Source organism: Pelophylax lessonae (genome assembly GCF_965119305.1).
Source record: "Pelophylax lessonae genome assembly, chromosome: 1".
NCBI classification, from domain to species: domain Eukaryota; kingdom Metazoa; phylum Chordata; class Amphibia; order Anura; family Ranidae; genus Pelophylax; species Pelophylax lessonae.
Genome location: NC_138768.1, coordinates 188,564,693 through 188,581,172, shown reverse-complemented (window position 1 = coordinate 188,581,172; position 16,480 = coordinate 188,564,693). Strand labels below are relative to the sequence as shown.

General features: G+C 42.1%; 1 protein-coding gene across 4 annotated transcripts in view; it reads left to right on the top strand.

Annotated features, from left to right (window-relative positions):
- SEMA6A (semaphorin 6A) overlaps nucleotides 1–16,480 on the top strand; it is a 304,176-nt gene that overhangs the window by 113,340 nt on the left and 174,356 nt on the right. For all 4 annotated transcript variants that reach the window (XM_082243679.1, XM_082243678.1, XM_082243677.1 and 1 more), the window contains exons 2-3: nucleotides 2,327–2,463; nucleotides 10,457–10,574. In XM_082243679.1, coding sequence (XP_082099805.1) covers nucleotides 2,364–2,463; nucleotides 10,457–10,574 — 218 coding nt within the window. In that variant the 5' untranslated portion in view covers nucleotides 2,327–2,363. The remainder of the gene's footprint in view (nucleotides 1–2,326; nucleotides 2,464–10,456; nucleotides 10,575–16,480) is intronic.

The following is a 16,480-nucleotide window of genomic DNA, read 5'->3' as shown; positions in this document are numbered from 1 at the left end:
AGCAGTAGTGAGGAATATGCACGCTATGATTATAAAGCTCATGCACCATATTGCCTGTTTGGTAGCTCATATGCAGAGCAATCTGAAAAAGGTCAGGCAGGCACATTTACGACATATTAACTGTAAATGGCATCTCGGAGGTTTATTAACACGCGGCACACTGTTTTGCACACCAAATGCTAAGTGAGTCACAGCAGGCTCATCCATGGCTTTATTCTAAGAGATAATCTGACTGGAAGCATTGCATACAACTGATTGAGAATAAAAGCATTAATCCTTTGAAGTTCTCTTTGCTTTATTGTACTCCATGCATGCATATTGACAGAAGTTTTTTAAAGGTTAATTCTATCTGATGCCAAAATGTCATTCAGACCAGGATTTAGCAAAATATTGGCCTCTTTGGATAGGATTTAGCAAGTCTTCAGATGTATTTTTTGGTTTTGCCCTCGCACCTACTTGGGGGATTACATTTCTGAAGAATTTGCAACCAGAAAAAATGCCTGCTGTTGTAAGCATAATTGGTCAGCCTACGTAATGCTGTAGAGCCCATAGTCAGAGAGGAATTTAGCTTAACCACTTGCCTACTGGATACTTTTATCCCCTTCCTTCCCAGGCCAGTTTTCAGTTTTCAGCACTTGCGTGTTTATGCTACACTGTACCCATATGACATTTTTATAATTTTTCACACAAACGGAGCTTTCTTTTGGTGGTATTATATCACCACTGGGTTTTTTATATGTTTTGCTAAACAAACAAAAAAAGCTAGGCCCCGTTCACACAGGGGCGATCCGACTTGGGGGGGCGACCTCCGAGGTCGCGGTGCGAGCAGCGCGCCGGGACCTCGGAGCGGGCGGCACGGACTTCATAACATTGAAGTCTATGACGGTCGCTCCGGGTCGCCCCAAAGAAGCTCCGGACCCTTTTTCTAAGTCGGAGCGACTTGTGTCGCTCCTATTAGAACGGGTCTGCAGCTTCCCTATGGAAGGCGACCTACGGCGACCTGTGAGGCGACCAGGTCGCCTCACAGGTCGCCCCAGTGTGAACGGGGACTTAACATTTTGGAAAAAATAAGTTTTTCATAGTTTGTTACATTTTACAGATGGGGCTGCGCTGGTGAGGCTTCCCTGATGAGCGCTGGTGAGGCTGCCCTGATGAGCGCTGGTGAGGCTGCCCTGATGAGCGCTGGTGAGGCTGCCCTAATGAGCGCTGGTGAGGCTGCCTTGATGGGCGCTGATGAGGCTGCCCTGATGGGCGCTGATGAGGCTGCCCTGATGGGCGCTGATGAGGCTGCTCTGATGGGCGCTGATGAGGCTGCTCTGATGGGCGCTGATGAGGCTGCTCTGATGGGTGCTGATGAGGCTGCTCTGATGGGTGCTGATGAGGCTGCTCTGATGGGCGCCGATGAGGCTGCTCTGATTGGCACCACTGGTGGGCACTAATTGGCAGCCCTGTGGTGGGCACCGTTTAAGTAATTTTGAATTGGCAGTGCCTAAAACAATAATTCCTAGTGCTCCTGTGAAGGTCCTGGCAAGTCCTATTTGTTGGATAACCACACTCTGTCCTTGTCTTCTAATTGCTCTGCTGCAAGTATTTTATCTAAAAAAAAAAAAAAAAAAAAAGGTAATTTTAATAAAGCATGACACTGCTTAAGAAACCCTAAATGGGTCTTTTATAACAAAAAAATGCCTCCAAATTTAAGATATCGCCCTCTGTTGTTATAGAGTAAGGGAACATGCAGTTAAAGGAGGCCATGATATGACACATACTACATCCACATGAGCGTGGGTGGGCTTTATCGAAGTTAAAATCTGCTGCTCTGTGACCAAAATTTTAAATGATTAAATGAAAGTATGATTACATGCTTATTGTAATTGTTTGTGTTTCTTCAAATTTTTCTCAATATTTAATGTGATTTTATTTTAAAGAAATTATTGTACTGAACTTGTCAGCAACGTCAGAAGGATGACATTTGAGGCTCTATTTTTTTTTTAAAAACTATGATGTAGAATTTTGTTTTACTTTGTCTTACTCTTAGTATGCACAAATGCTTTTTGAACATTTGAGCTATACATATTTCCCGAGGCAATTGGCATTTGAAAGAGAATAAGAAATGAGTACTTTTTTGTATCTGTATATAAAATAAAAGTGCATTTATAATTTATTTGCCCCTATTTTCTGTACACGATTCCGTAATTAATTCTGTGCGTCTTCCACCTACATTTTTCACAGAATTAACATTAATTATGTTTGATGTGTGATGTCTAATTCGCTTGCTTTCTTTGAAAGTTTAATGAGAACTTTTTTTTTTTTTTTTTTTTTTTCTCAGGGTGAAGTGAAAGGTAAAGTTTTCAAGTTAAACTACTATGAGGTCAGAAGCTTTGCTGCTATATTTCACAATACTGCAATTCGCTGGGGCTGGATTCCCAGAAGATTCTGAGCCAATCAGTATTTCGCATGGCAACTGTAAGTAAAATAATGTACTGATCATGCTTCATTAAAGCAAATGTATTATGGTAGCAATTGGGCTATAAGGATACTAGCAGTTTCATAGTTGCCAACATTTGAAAAAAAATTCCAGGGACACTTTGCAGCACAGCTATCAATTACTTACCACACCCACTTCCCTGAAGCTCTGCCCACTCCGCATAGTTAATCTCCGCCTACTTATCATCAGATTATAATGTCTACTCAATAAAGTGAGAATTACAGGAAATTGAAAAGGGAATTTTAAACTTGAGGCCAAAGAGTTGGAATAATTCTCCCATTCAGCTGCACTACTTCTGCCTAAAGTTTAAAATTCTCATCACAATTCCCTGCAATTCTAAAGTGTCAAATGTGCTCAGGTGTGACCATACAAAAAATGGAATATGTAAATATAAAGTGCATGGTGTAAATAAGTACATTAAGTATGTGCAAAGTGTAAATAAGTACATTGCCGGGAAAATGTAAATTTTCCCGGGACAGGCTTCTATTTGCCGGGACTGTCCCAGCAAAAACGGGACAGTTGGTAAGTATGCAGTTTACAGAGGCAACATTTTATAAGCTGGGAGTCTGCTATGAATGGTAATGCTGAACCCCCCGGTGGATTTAAAAGATGCAAATAAGAGCATCCCTCTATTCATTAAAAAAAAAAAAATGAAATGTATTTTTTTATTTATTTTTTTTTTTTAGCCCGAGCAGTGTAAGTCCCTAAATTTGACTTATCAGTCCCTCATTCTCCCTGTACAGCAGAGGGAGTGTGCTGTAGTACTCAGCAGAGGGAGAAGCAGTTGTGATGTAGTTCTCATGTGTAAAGGAGCATTTGGACAGGAGGAGAGAGCAGATAGATGAGGTTATCTGTTGGATGCTGCTTTGCTCACTGTCCAGTCATAGGGGAGGAATGCCAAGACGTGCTAATTACTGCAGTTCTCCTTCCCTGCCAGACAAGGCTGTGATGTGTGGCAGAACTGTATAAGTCAAAGAACAGGATGGACAGAAATACAAAAAACTTTGGCTGGTAAAACAGATCCCTTCTATGTATTTTATCTGTGTTTTTAGTTTGTTTGCCTGGAGCTCACCTTTAAACTAACCATGATGGGTTGAGGCTTGTAAAGGAGATGCCATTCCTTCATGGAAATGAAGCTTAACATTCCTTAGCTATGTTCTATGGATATGGTGGAGAGAATGTGTTCTAGTTTCATGTAGACTAAAATGGTAAGAATTGTTATACTTAGGATATAGCAATAAACATAACTACCGACGTTGCAGGATTGTAGGTTCTGCTCCACAGACTCTGGTGTTTTATGATGTTATCACAAATGTCAGGGACTTTCACACATCTGCTACAGATGTTCTTCACTAAATATGATAGTAGGATCAACAGAAGCTTCCACATTGCTAGTGAACCATACTTTGTTGGCTGACACTTGTGGTCAGAGCATAGGGCCCATACTGACTTGTGGGTCTATAATTCTATTACAATGCTGCTCTATTTAGTACTTCTCCCATAGCTCCAACTGTCCTTCATTTGGCGGGGACTGTTTCTCTTTTGAGATGACATTCCTATGTCCCTCATGCAGCCTCAGTTGACCTTCTTTGGTCTGAGGTGTACATCACTGTACATAATGTGCTATTTTACAGCCTAAAGTGTTATACTGCACTAAACCTTTTGTCCAACTTCTATATTACTGCATTTGTTATTTTGACATGTCATGGCATGTTCTTTGCCTAAATATTGTGTGCAGAAAGGTTTCCCTCTTTATCATTTCAGAAATTCAGAAGGTAGGATATCACAGGGATCCTCAAACTACGGCCCTCCAGCTGTTGCGGAACTACACATCCCATGAGGCATTGTAAAACTCTGATATTCACAGACAGGACTAGGCATGATGGGAACTGTAGTTCCTGAACAACTGGAGGGCCATAGTTTAAAGACCCCTGGTCTATCATCTATTATTGTAGTGTTTAAATGGACAACTCTGTATCCTACACAGCCGTACATGCATGTGCTTTTATTATAGTTCCTCTTCCTAGTAATTCATAAACTGCCAATGACTTGTGCTAGCACAATCATTTATCTGACTTGCTAAATACACTAGTTGTTTTTTTCCATTCAACCCAGCTGGTTGAACGGAAAAAAAACTGTCCGCTCTGGTCGGAGCCTCTATACCTGTGTTGGTGAACCTTGGCACCCCAGATGTTTTGGAACTACATTTCCCATGATGCTCAATTACCCTGCAGAGTGCGTGAGCATCATGGGAAATGTAGTTCCAAAACAACTGGGGTGCCAAGGTTCGCCATCGCTGCACTATACTGTATATGTAAATCAGTATAGTGATCTCCCCCGCTTAGCTATTGTGTTCGCTCTGATTAGCGTTTTCTGCCATTGGCTTAGAGCGCTGATTGGGAGCCGGTCGGCTGCTGTTTTTCCAGCATGCACGTCTCACAGAAGCCGGCCAAAAGGCTGGCTTCTGTCAGACAGGCCGACATACACACGGGTCGAATGTCGGCTGTTTTTTTTTTTTTTTGGAACTGGCAAATGTCTCCTGACATTCGGCCCATTTGTACCTGGCTTAAAGCGGAGTTCCACCCTAATTTTAAACTTTACTTCATGCATAGCTATATACCTTTCCAAATTCGATTTGGCTATTTTCTTTTGGTTCCCTTACCTTATTTTTAATTAAAAAACATTTCCTCCAACTTCCCCCTTATGCGGCCGCGGCCGCCGACGTCATTTCCTCCTTTGCATTGACTCCTGGGAGATGAGTGTCCTCAATCCCAGGAGTTAATGCGCCTGCACCGGTGTCCCTCGTCACTTCTGGTACAGGCGCGTCCTTCTCTGCTGATGAATGGAGAACAACTTCTGGGCATGCGCAATGAGCTGCGGGATGACGCGCTTGCCCCGGAAGTGACGATGGTATAGCATTCTGGGACTCCGACATCCAGGAAGAGGGACACCGTGGCTTCAGCTGCCCACAGCACAGATGGCCGCGCTGGACAAGAACTTCACAAGGTAAGTAATTCATGCTGCATGTACACTAAACCGGGGACAGTTTAGAGGATATCCTTGTTTAAATACCTTAGCCCTGACTATTCTAGGGGTATTTTTAGGTAAAAAAAAAAAAACTTTGGCCGGAACTCCGCTTTAACTGTATGTGAGATAATTTAGCCCTAACTACAGTATGACATGCTTCTCTATTCCAACAAGTCTAGTGTGAGCAAAGGGAACCTCTTTTCTTTGCCAGTAGAGATAAGTCACCCTTCAAAGTAGTCTCTACAGCCTTTGTTAAGTGCAGTTTGTGGAAGTTAGGTTTTCGGTTCCTAATCTCAATATATTGTGCAAATTTGGAAGCTTTTCTCTGTTTTTATAAATCCCAAATAACTTTCAGTTTCAAAGTGATGGAACAAAGGTACACCAAAATCCCTTGATGGATTTGAAACTTTAATTGTAAGGAAAGTATTTTTAAGTTGCGGACTCCAAAACTCTTTTGTCTGTACAGGGGATAATCTCTTGGCGTATCTACTGCTAATCTCTTCTACTAACCTTCTTAAAAGCTATAGGTTCTTAAGTACATGACCAGTTCCCTACTTCCCAGCCTTATCTACAGGCAGAATAGACTTTACTGAAAAGCACGCTTTCCTCTAGCTTATCCTGGCTTTGCACAGAGTGGCCTTCATGCTGTTATTAATGCCTTGGCACTTGAATACCAGGTGCTAGCGTGTTGACTAGGTTTAACTTTCTAAAATACCACCTGTTAAACAATGAACCAAAGTGGCCTGAATATACAGCAGCAGCTAATTGGTTCAGCAAGAGAAAACTCACAGCTCCAAAGCCACAGAGATCCCCGTCTATTAAGAAAACCTGCTTTCTTGCCAGTGTTAAGCTGTAATTGTGATATTAATAATCGCAAATTCAATTACATGTATTAAAATGATAGAGACAGGGAAAATTAACAGACACATACCACATGCTTATGAAATTATAGAGGTAAAATTAAAAATGCACAAATCCAGGCTCATTCTCAATAACCTATTCAATTAAAGTTAATTTTAACAGGCAAACTGCTCTTTTATATCGTACATTTTGTATTCATATGTATTTCCCTGCTTATGAAGTGAGCCCATTCCCAGCAGACAGCCTTTTAACACAAAGTATGTTATTTAGTTTCTTCCAGGAGGATTGGTGATAAAACACATAAAAATAACACCTTGTGTTGCTATGGATTTGAGATCTATTTCTTCTACTTTGTAGTATTGTTTTATTAATCATGAAATTAAAATGTGTGTTGTAAATATATTTCAGCGAGCTCCATGTAAAACTGGTATATCTGTTGAGTCAGGGTTTGAGTGGGTATTCATTTGCATAATTTGTATACCTCTGTTACCCCTAACAAGTCCACAATGAAGATGTAATTTTTCACTGTTGGACTCCCCAATTAAACATAAAAGGAAAAACATTGCTTCATTATTGGCTTTTGTATGGTTAGCCCCACTTGGGTGTAGCTGGCATTCAGCTGAGTGTATTAGAAGCCTGCATTTGCTTAAATCAACATTTCAGCTACATAAAACTGAAATGGAGTTAATTTTTAAAGGAAACCTGTACTGAGGATATGGAGGCCACCGTTTTGAATCCAAATTTTGAAAATGCTGGTTTTATGGTTATACTGATCCAACAGCTATAATTCTTTGACATACAGGCCAGGAACAAGTATGCAGTACAGGTATTATGATTTCCAATTAACTTTATCTGCAATCTATATTGAAGCCAGAGATAACCAGGTATCTATAAGGCAGGCCGTACATTATGCAATTTTCTGTAGCCCAACAGGCTGGTTGTACTGAAGTCGATTGATGGGTCAGCTTCAGTGCATCCAGCCTGCCCATACATGGATTCAAATTCCTCCAGTTCCTGCTGAACCGGAAAAATTTTGATCTGTCCATGGCAGACTTTATTCTTCTTCTTAATATTTTTAGAGGTCACCAATGGAAGTCAGCATCTTTCTCTCTGTACATGTGTCCTTTAATTAAAAAAAAGTTAATTGAAACCCTTCAGTTTAGCAACACAGGGCAGCCCTTCTATCTTGCCTCCTCTTCCTTTATAGTTGAAGAGGTCTATGATTTTAAACATGTACATTGACATTGGTGTAATGACTCTCATAAGAAAGAGGTTACATTTCTGTGCCTGAACTAAGGAGATCCAAAGATAAAGCAATAGCTGAGTGCCTCTTAAAGTTGCCTTTTACCACTTGACATCAACATATACAATATCTCACAAAAGTGAGTACACCTCTCACATTTTTGTAAATATTTAATAATACCTTTTCATGTGACAACACTGAAGAAATAAAACTTTGCTACAATGTGAAGTAGTGAGTGCACAGCTTGTAGAACAGTGTAAATTTGCTGTCCCCTCAAAATAACTCAACACACAGCAATTGATGTCTAAACCACTGGCAACAAAAGTGAGTACACCCCTAAGTGGAAATGTCCAATTTGGGCCCAAAGTGTCAATATTTTGTGTGGCCACCATTTTTTTCCAGCACTGCCTTAACACCCTTTGGCATGGAGTTCACCAGAGCTTAACAGGTTGCCACTGGAGTCCTCCTTCACTCCTCTATGACCACATCACGGAGCTGTTGGAGGTTAGAGTCCTTGCACTTCTCCACCTTCTGTTTGAGGATGCCCCACAGATGCTCAATAGGGTTTAGGTCTGGCGACATGCTTGGCCAGTCCAACCCCTTAACCCTTAGCTTCTTTAGCAAGGCAGTTGTCTTCTTGGAGGTGTGTTTGGGGTTATCATGTTTGAATACTGCCCTGTGGCCCAGTCTCCGAAGAGAAGGGCTCATGCTCTGCTTCAGTATGTCACAGTACATGTTGGCATTCATTATTCCCTTATTGAACTGTAGCTCCCCAGTGCTGGCAGCACTCATGCAGCCCCAGACATAACACTCCCATCACCTTGCTTGATTGTAGGCAAGACACACTTGTCTTAGTACTCCTCACCTGGTTGCCACCACACACGCTTGACACCATCTGAACCAAATAAGTTTATTTTGGTCAAATCAGACCACAGGACATGGTTCCAGTAATCTATGTCCTTAGTCTGCTTGTCTTCAGCAAACTGCGGGCTTTCTTGTGCATCATCTTTAGACAAGGCTTCCTTTTGGGACAGCCATGCAGACCAATTTGATGCAGTGTGCGGCGTATGGTCTAAGCACTGACAGACTGACCCCTCCAGCTCTTCAACCTCTACAGTAATGCTGGCAGCACTCGTACGTCTATTTCCCAAAGACAACCTCTGGATATGACGCTGAGCATGTGCACCCAACTTCTTTGGTCGACCATGGTGAGGCCTGTTCTGAGTGGAACCTGTCCTGTTAAGCCGCTGTATGGTCTTGGCTACCGTGCTGCAGCTCAGTTTCAAGGTCTTGACAAACTTCCTATAGCCTAGGTCATCTTTATGTAGAGAAACAATTCTTTTTTCAGATCCTCAGAGAGCTCTTTGCCATGAGGTGTCATACTGATATAAATGACAAGTATGAGAGAGTGAGAACAATATCCCCAAATGTAACACACCTGCTCCCCATTCACACCTGAGACCTTGTAACGCTAACGAGTCACATGACACCGGGGAGGGAACATGGCTAATTGGGCCCAATCTGGACATTTTCACATAGGGGTGTACTTACTTTCTTTTGTTGCCAGTGGTTTGGACATTAATGGCGGTGTGTTGGGTTATTTTGAGGGGACAGCAAATTTACACTGTTATACAAGCTGTACACTCACTACTTTACATTGTAGCAAAGTGTCATTTCTTCAGTGTTGTCCTTTTGTGAGATACTGTACAAATTATTTTTTGACATCTTTTGGGACTAATTACTTTATACGGTTTAAAAGACATTTCGGAGGTAATGTTCATCAGCATCAGTTCTTAGAGTCTCTTATACAAGCCTATGGCTTTCATACTCAGGATTTACAGGTGACATTTACTTGTGAATCTACTTTTATCATAAAAAAACCATGTACGGGTCCCTTTATTCCAGCCATTAAGGCTGCCTGTAGACAGGCAAATCGATCCCAAAGAATTGCAGACCTCAAGATATCGGTCAGCTGCTGCCCTAGGACCCACCTCTTTTTCTTGGACAGAGTGGAGCAATGCACCATGACAAAAGGGAAGGATAAGCTAGACCACACAGAGATTTTCCTATGGTCAGAAGCGCTCCTTATCTCCTAGGGGGCACCCCTTAATCATTGAATCGCCACTCTGATGTCAGATATGGGGATTGATCTTTGTATTGCCAGATGTATTGAATTAATCTGCCTAGAAAATGTGTCAAGTGCTCTGAGAAGTGGAAACACATCTTTACAAAAAAGCAGAATCAATACCATCATTCACACACTTTGCCGAGCTGTTTCTAATAGAAATGTAAATTATGTTTTGGATTTCTCCTTTTTCTTGAGTACTTCTGTGTTTAGAATTTCCTGTTTGTTTATGCATATTATTAAGTATTATATTACTTCTAAAAGAACATGTTCTGTTCAAGGGAATCCTCTGGGATAAGCTTATTTCTCATAACAGAAAATGTCAATGCAAGCAATTTATCAAATGATCGGTTCAGATTTCTAACCATAAATCTTAAATGATGCTTGAAGGAGTCAGGGGAGGAGGAAGGTCAGGAAAGATGATCCCTGAAACCCCTTAAGCTTCTTAAAAATTTCCTGAAACCCATGGTGAGAAAACAAAAAGGTACTTCAAAGTAAAACCTTGTGAATCAGCTATTGTTTTCTCTAGTTTTCTGTTTCTTGAATGTCCACTATGTCACCTATTGGTTTTTAGTGCTCTAAAGGACATCAGATTAATGGACTGTTTATAGTGGTGTGCCTCATGTGACTGCCCCACTGTGTGCACAAAACATCCTGAAAAATGAAAATTGTGAGATCTCTTGAAGATATTTGACATGTTTTTATTTTCTGACAGATACAAAGCAGTATCCGGTATTTGTGGGGCACAAACCAGGAAGAAACAACACACAGAGACACAAAATGGACATCCAGCAGATCATAATAATGAACCGGACGCTGTACATAGCTGCTAGGTACGTGACCTCTTTCTATTCTCCAACTTTGCTTGTTTAATTGGGGAAACATATTAGAAATGTAGCTTTTCTGTATTGTCAGGTTAGCCTTAAAATGATTACAGCTAGCCTCTACTTTCTGAAACACATGTTGATTTACAAAAAATAATAAATATAAAAATATTTGTTTCTTTATATATTCAGTAGAACTGAATATATTAAATATAATTAAAATTTGGATCTCGAAAATCACATCATTAAAAGACACTGCAGGAAGCCTCAGCGCTGTCTGAAATGTCTCTAAATGTAAGACATTACAATTTACTCCACAAACAGGCTCTAAATGTAGGATATATTGGCCCAATGGATGGAACAACTAAACTAAAAAAGTTCCTAAATCCCTAAATGTAAACAAAAGAGCAGGAAGATTCCCTCTGAATGGTATTTTAAAAGGCAATAGTATGAGATAAAGAGGTTGCAAAAAGAGGATTGTATAAAATAGGTGTCAAAGTTTATTACAACATTGAAAAGGCTCAAGAGCACAGAAGTACATGAGACAATACAATGAATAAAATGCAGTGAGGTTCAAAAACATAAATCACCAACATCCATGTCCACTATCTACAGAAGGGGACAGTGGAAAGCTCTAAATATAAAACATTACAATTTACTCCACTCTGCCATAGGTCAATGCATTATCTACTTCTAGTTCTGAAAAAGTCAGAGTTTTTACTTGTGGACTTTTTATATTTATATTTTTATAGTTTCTTTACATTTACTGCTTGAATAATGCTAAGATTTTGCCCCCAGTTCAGCCATGTACTCGAGTTTGATTGCATGTGACATGTATTTTTTTTACACACTTTGATGTGTCAGATAGGTGCAATCCAATCTATAACATTTTATTTATTCATTTTTTTTGTTTACCCAAACGAGTTGTAAAGTAAGAAGGTTTTTTTTTATCTTAATGAATTCTATGCATTTAAGATAAAAAAAAAAAAAACCTGTGTGCAGAAGCCCCCCTCAGCCCCCCTCAGCCCCCCCTAATACCTGAGTCCCCTCTCTATCCAGCACTGTCCACAAAAATGCCTCTGCCATCCGATTGGCTAAGACACAGCAGCGGCGCTATTGGCTCTCACTGCTATCAATCAAACTCAGCCAATCAGGAGAAAGAGGGGACAGGGCCGAATGGCAGCTCTGTCTGAATGGATACACAGAGCTGCAGCTCGGCTCGGGTGCCCCAAAGCAAGCTGCTTGCTGTGGTGGCACTCATCAGGAGGGAGAGGCCAGGAACTCCTGCCAGGGATCCAGGCTGCTCTGTGCAAAACCATTACACAGGGCAGGTACTATAACATATTTGTTATTTTAATAGAAAAAAAAAAAAGACTTTACAATCACTTTAAGCCCATATTGCTTTATATATTTATATTAGGGTTAATTTATGTTTTAATTGTACACACATTTTTGGGTAAAATGGTGCAGTGTTTGGCCAAAACACTGCCTCCCAATGATTTCCTGCAAATTGCATGTGGTTCTCCATTACAGGTGTCCTGCATTTTATACTTCTTATGAGTTTTAAAACCATCAAGGACTATTTTATTAATAATAGACCAACAAAAAATATTTCTGCGCTAAAGTGTAATATCTTACTCTAAAGCTGCACTATATATATAATCAATCAGTGAAACAAATCATTCAATGAAAGTAATTAGTCCATATGCCGCAAGCAGATGAGATATGTAGTGTAAAAAGAGGGTTCAAATTCTTCTCAGGATAGTGATGCAATGCACTGAATGCAAAGCCACGAGAAAAAGTTGGAAAGTCCACCATGCACATGTGCCCTCCACCACAATATAAACCTCTTACCGGATGGTTATGATCCCCAATTACAGAGATCAAACACTCATACAGAACAACCCTTCAGGTGTCTCCAAGCTAAGCCAATATGGTTCACTGGGTCCTGGCATGTAATGTTCACCAATACAGTAGCCTCAACACCAAATCCAAACAAACTTAAATAGCGGTCATGGAAGGAAAGGAATATAGGCTGCACATAATGTGAATACTGCTAATGTACATTTATTGTTCAAAACTAAGAAAGGTACTCACATTATTCAAGTCAATCCTATGCAGCCAGGTAACACAAAGGCTCACCGACAGCCGGCATCGGCAGGTGTGACGTCACAGGGCGTATGTGGCATTGTGCATCACAGTGCATCATCAGGGGAACAGGAGCGTGAATGTGGGTTGGCAAAACAATGGACTTTATAGCCTCCTTCAGTCGCGTGATCAGAGAGTGAATAGAAAAAAGATGGCCGCCGCTATAGGTAGACACTAGAGCACAGAGTGGAGACCCAAGACACATCAGTGCTCTCTATACATAAATGCTCTATTGCTAACTTAAGACATTATGCAAGGCCGCATTGTGAAAAAATAAATATTATATGTAAAAGCCTGCAGGAATAATGATACAAATCAGGTGAGCAACCTCACCTGATAAACTAGGCTTAGAAAAATAAGCTAATAAACGAATTGAATTTTGTACTGTTCTTACGAAGGTCACTGTGAACTGGCCTAAAACATTTCTAAGGGAACAGTGTTGAAGTATAGGAACTTTGTTCTTTGTGGTGCCTGCAATTACAAGTAAAGGTCTTTAAACCAATCCCTGTGTCCTCAGTGTCTGCTCAAATCCAGAATACATGTTTTTTTTTCCTCCTGGTGCTAAGCCCTTTCCCTGCCATTCAACTGACAAATGCAAGGGTTTTAGTGGGCAGTAAAGGTTCTGGTATTTTGACAGTTGAACAACAGGGGAAGGACTTTATCTTTGGAAGGTAGCTCAATCTTGACAGAAGCAGTCCCCATGTACACCCCGAAATTGGAAGCCTAGAATTTTCCACAGGGATCACTTTAAAGCGGAGTTCCGGGCACGAAAAAGTTTTTTCAATAAAAATACCCCCGGGACAGTCAGGGCTAGTACATTCCACAATGGCTAGCCTCTGATCTGTCCCGGTTCGCACTTACCTGCAAGAAGAAATACTAACTTATAAAATTTCTTCTCCTGCGTTGCCATCTCTGTTGTGGGCAGCTGAAGCCGGCGCGATCCTCTTCTGCGTCTTCTTCCGCGTCCTCTTCTCCCAGAATGCGCCTGCACCGGACCCTCTCGTCACTTCCGGTGCGGCGCTGCATTCCTCCACAGCTTCTGTGCATGCCCAGAAGCTGTTTAGCAGGGAATGCGGCGTCGCCCCAGAAGTGACGAGCGGGGCCGGTGCCGTCGCATTGATTCCTGGGAGCGATGACGTTCAGCTCCCAGGAATCATCGCAAAGAGGAAGTGACGGCGGAGCCGCGGCACAGAGGGAGGAAGTGGAGAATAGGTGAGTATTTTCTATCTACAACTACAATTACAAGGTGAGTAAAAAAAAAATATACCTAACTATCCAATTCCTTTTCAGGTGAAGAAGATCCAGCGGATGGGCACAAAATCGATTAGGTCGATTTTGTGCCCGGAACTCCGCTTTAAAGAAGAAGTATAGCCAAAGCTTTTTTGGCTTTACTTTTCCTATGGATCACATTAGTGCACTCCTGTGACCTGTTTTCAGCCGTCAGTGGGCTAAAGGCCGCTGATTGTTGACATCACAAAGGTGAACCAGGCTCTGAAAAGATTCTGACCATATGGCCAGGCCTGCACCAGCACCTGGCTCAGCCTCTCAGCGATCTGCCAAAAGCCTGAGCCAGCCACCCCCTCCACCACCTTCTCCACAGCTCAATGCGCTACTATACAACATTGCGGACCCTAGCATAGGGAAAAAACCTTTCAGTGAAAGGGAATTTTAAAGACACGTGGCCATTCTCTGAAATTGGAAGAGAAACCGTTTAACCTTAAACTGCATAGAGGGTTCTTTACTGTCAGAGTGGTAAGGATATAAAATTCTCTTCCGCAAGTAGTTGTATCAGCAGGGGGTGTTGACAGTTAAAAAAAAAAATAAGATGGGCACCTTAAGGAGCACGTCATACAGGGATATATAATGTACTCTTAACATAAATACATACACCCACACACACACACACACACCATAGGTTGAACTGGATAGACTGGTGTCTTTTTTTTCAACCTTCCCAACTATATAACATTGTTACAAACATTTTAGGCCAGCCATACAAGGAGCACATTTCTTTCGCAGGAAATTTGCTTAATTCCCTCATCAACACAGACAGTGTTGATGCAGAATCCCTCCTGCTGGGCCATTGTCTTCTCCCTCGGGTGGGGGGATCCATCCCCCCCTGGGAGAAGACAATGATTATGCTAGCAATAATCACAAGAGAATCTAGCAGGCTGGTTGGACTCAAGTTGGTCGATTGATCAACTTGGTACATTCAGTCTGCCTATTAATGGTTCGGATCTCGGCCAGTTCCTGCTGAACCGGCCAAGATTTGAACCACGTATGGCCGGCAACAGATGAGGTTGAACTCCTTTCAAAGATTTAATCTGAATTAAGTGGTGATTATTTATGCCAAGTTAAAAAGTGAAATGATGGAAGAAAACCTCTCTAGTTCCAACTGAGAAGTAAGCTGTCAAATCTGGTGGGTGAACTGTGGGGTTTAAAGCGGTTGTAAACTGCTGGTTGCTTTTTTTTTGGACCTGCAAGGTAAAGTTATAATGTTATGGTATGCATGGCATACTAGCACATTATGTGAAACTTACCTTAAAACAAAGCACTCTAGCGATGCAATGTAATCGGTAGAGACAGCGACCATCTTCTCCTGGTCTTCCTGCGTGGCTCCCCAAACTCTGGCTGTGTAACAGGCCAAGGCCGCAATGACCTCACTCCCACACATGCGAGGGGGAGCCGCCGTTCGTGGCACAGGTATCTAAAGGAATGGCATGGGTGGCTGTTCCTTCAGAGCGCATGATGACATCATCAGCTACATGTAATGTAAATATCACATAAACGGTACACATGTAGGAGATATTTACAGTACCTATAGGTAGGCCTTATTATAGGCTTACCTATAGGTATAAATTATACCTAATGTGTTCAAGAGTTAATTTTTCTGCTCCTAACGAAGTTTAAACATTTTCAATCATTCAGCGAAGCTCACTTCTAATGATTTGTTATTACAAGAAATAAAAAGTAATATTCTCAACAGAGGCACCATTGTATGTTGTAAGACTGTGAGGAATTTGTTGACGATCCCTGATAGACACCCCTGCACAGTGGTGTATTTTGGTTTTGTGCTGCCCAAGGCAAGATTAACCCCCCCCCCCATGTAAATTTGCCCCACTCCTTCCTTTTTAATGGATGTGACTCCCTCCAAAATTTAAGGACTACAAGTCCCAGCATGAACCCCTGAGATCTCATGAGAAGGGGGATGGGAGAGAGAGGGGGTGGGTGAGGGAGGGAGGTGTGAGAGAGAGAGGGGGGGGTGAGAGAGAGAGGGGGATGAGAGAGAGAGAGAGAGAGAGGGGGATAAAAGAGAGAGAGGGGGATGAGAGAGAGAGAGAGAGAGGGGGGGTGAGAGAGAGAGAGAGAGGGGGGATGAGAGAGAGAGAGAGAGGGGGATGAGAGAGAGAGAGGGAGGTATGAGAGAGGGGGGATGAGAGAGAGAGAGAGGGGGGATGAGAGAGAGAGAGAGAGAGAGGGGGATGAGAGAGAGAGAGAGAGGGGGGATGAGAGAGAGAGAGAGGGAGGGATGAGAGAGAGAGGGAGGGGGGATGAGAGAGAGAGAGAGAGGGGGGGATGAGAGAGAGAGAGAGAGGGGGGGATGAGAGAGAGAGAGGGGGGGGATGAGAGAGAGGGGGGGGGATGGGAGAGAGAGGGGGGATGAGAGAGAGAGAGAAGGGGGGGAAAGAGAGAGAGAAGGGGGGATGGGAGAGAGAGAGGGGGAATAAGAGAGAGGGAAGAGGGGGGTGAGAGAGAGGAGGGGGTGC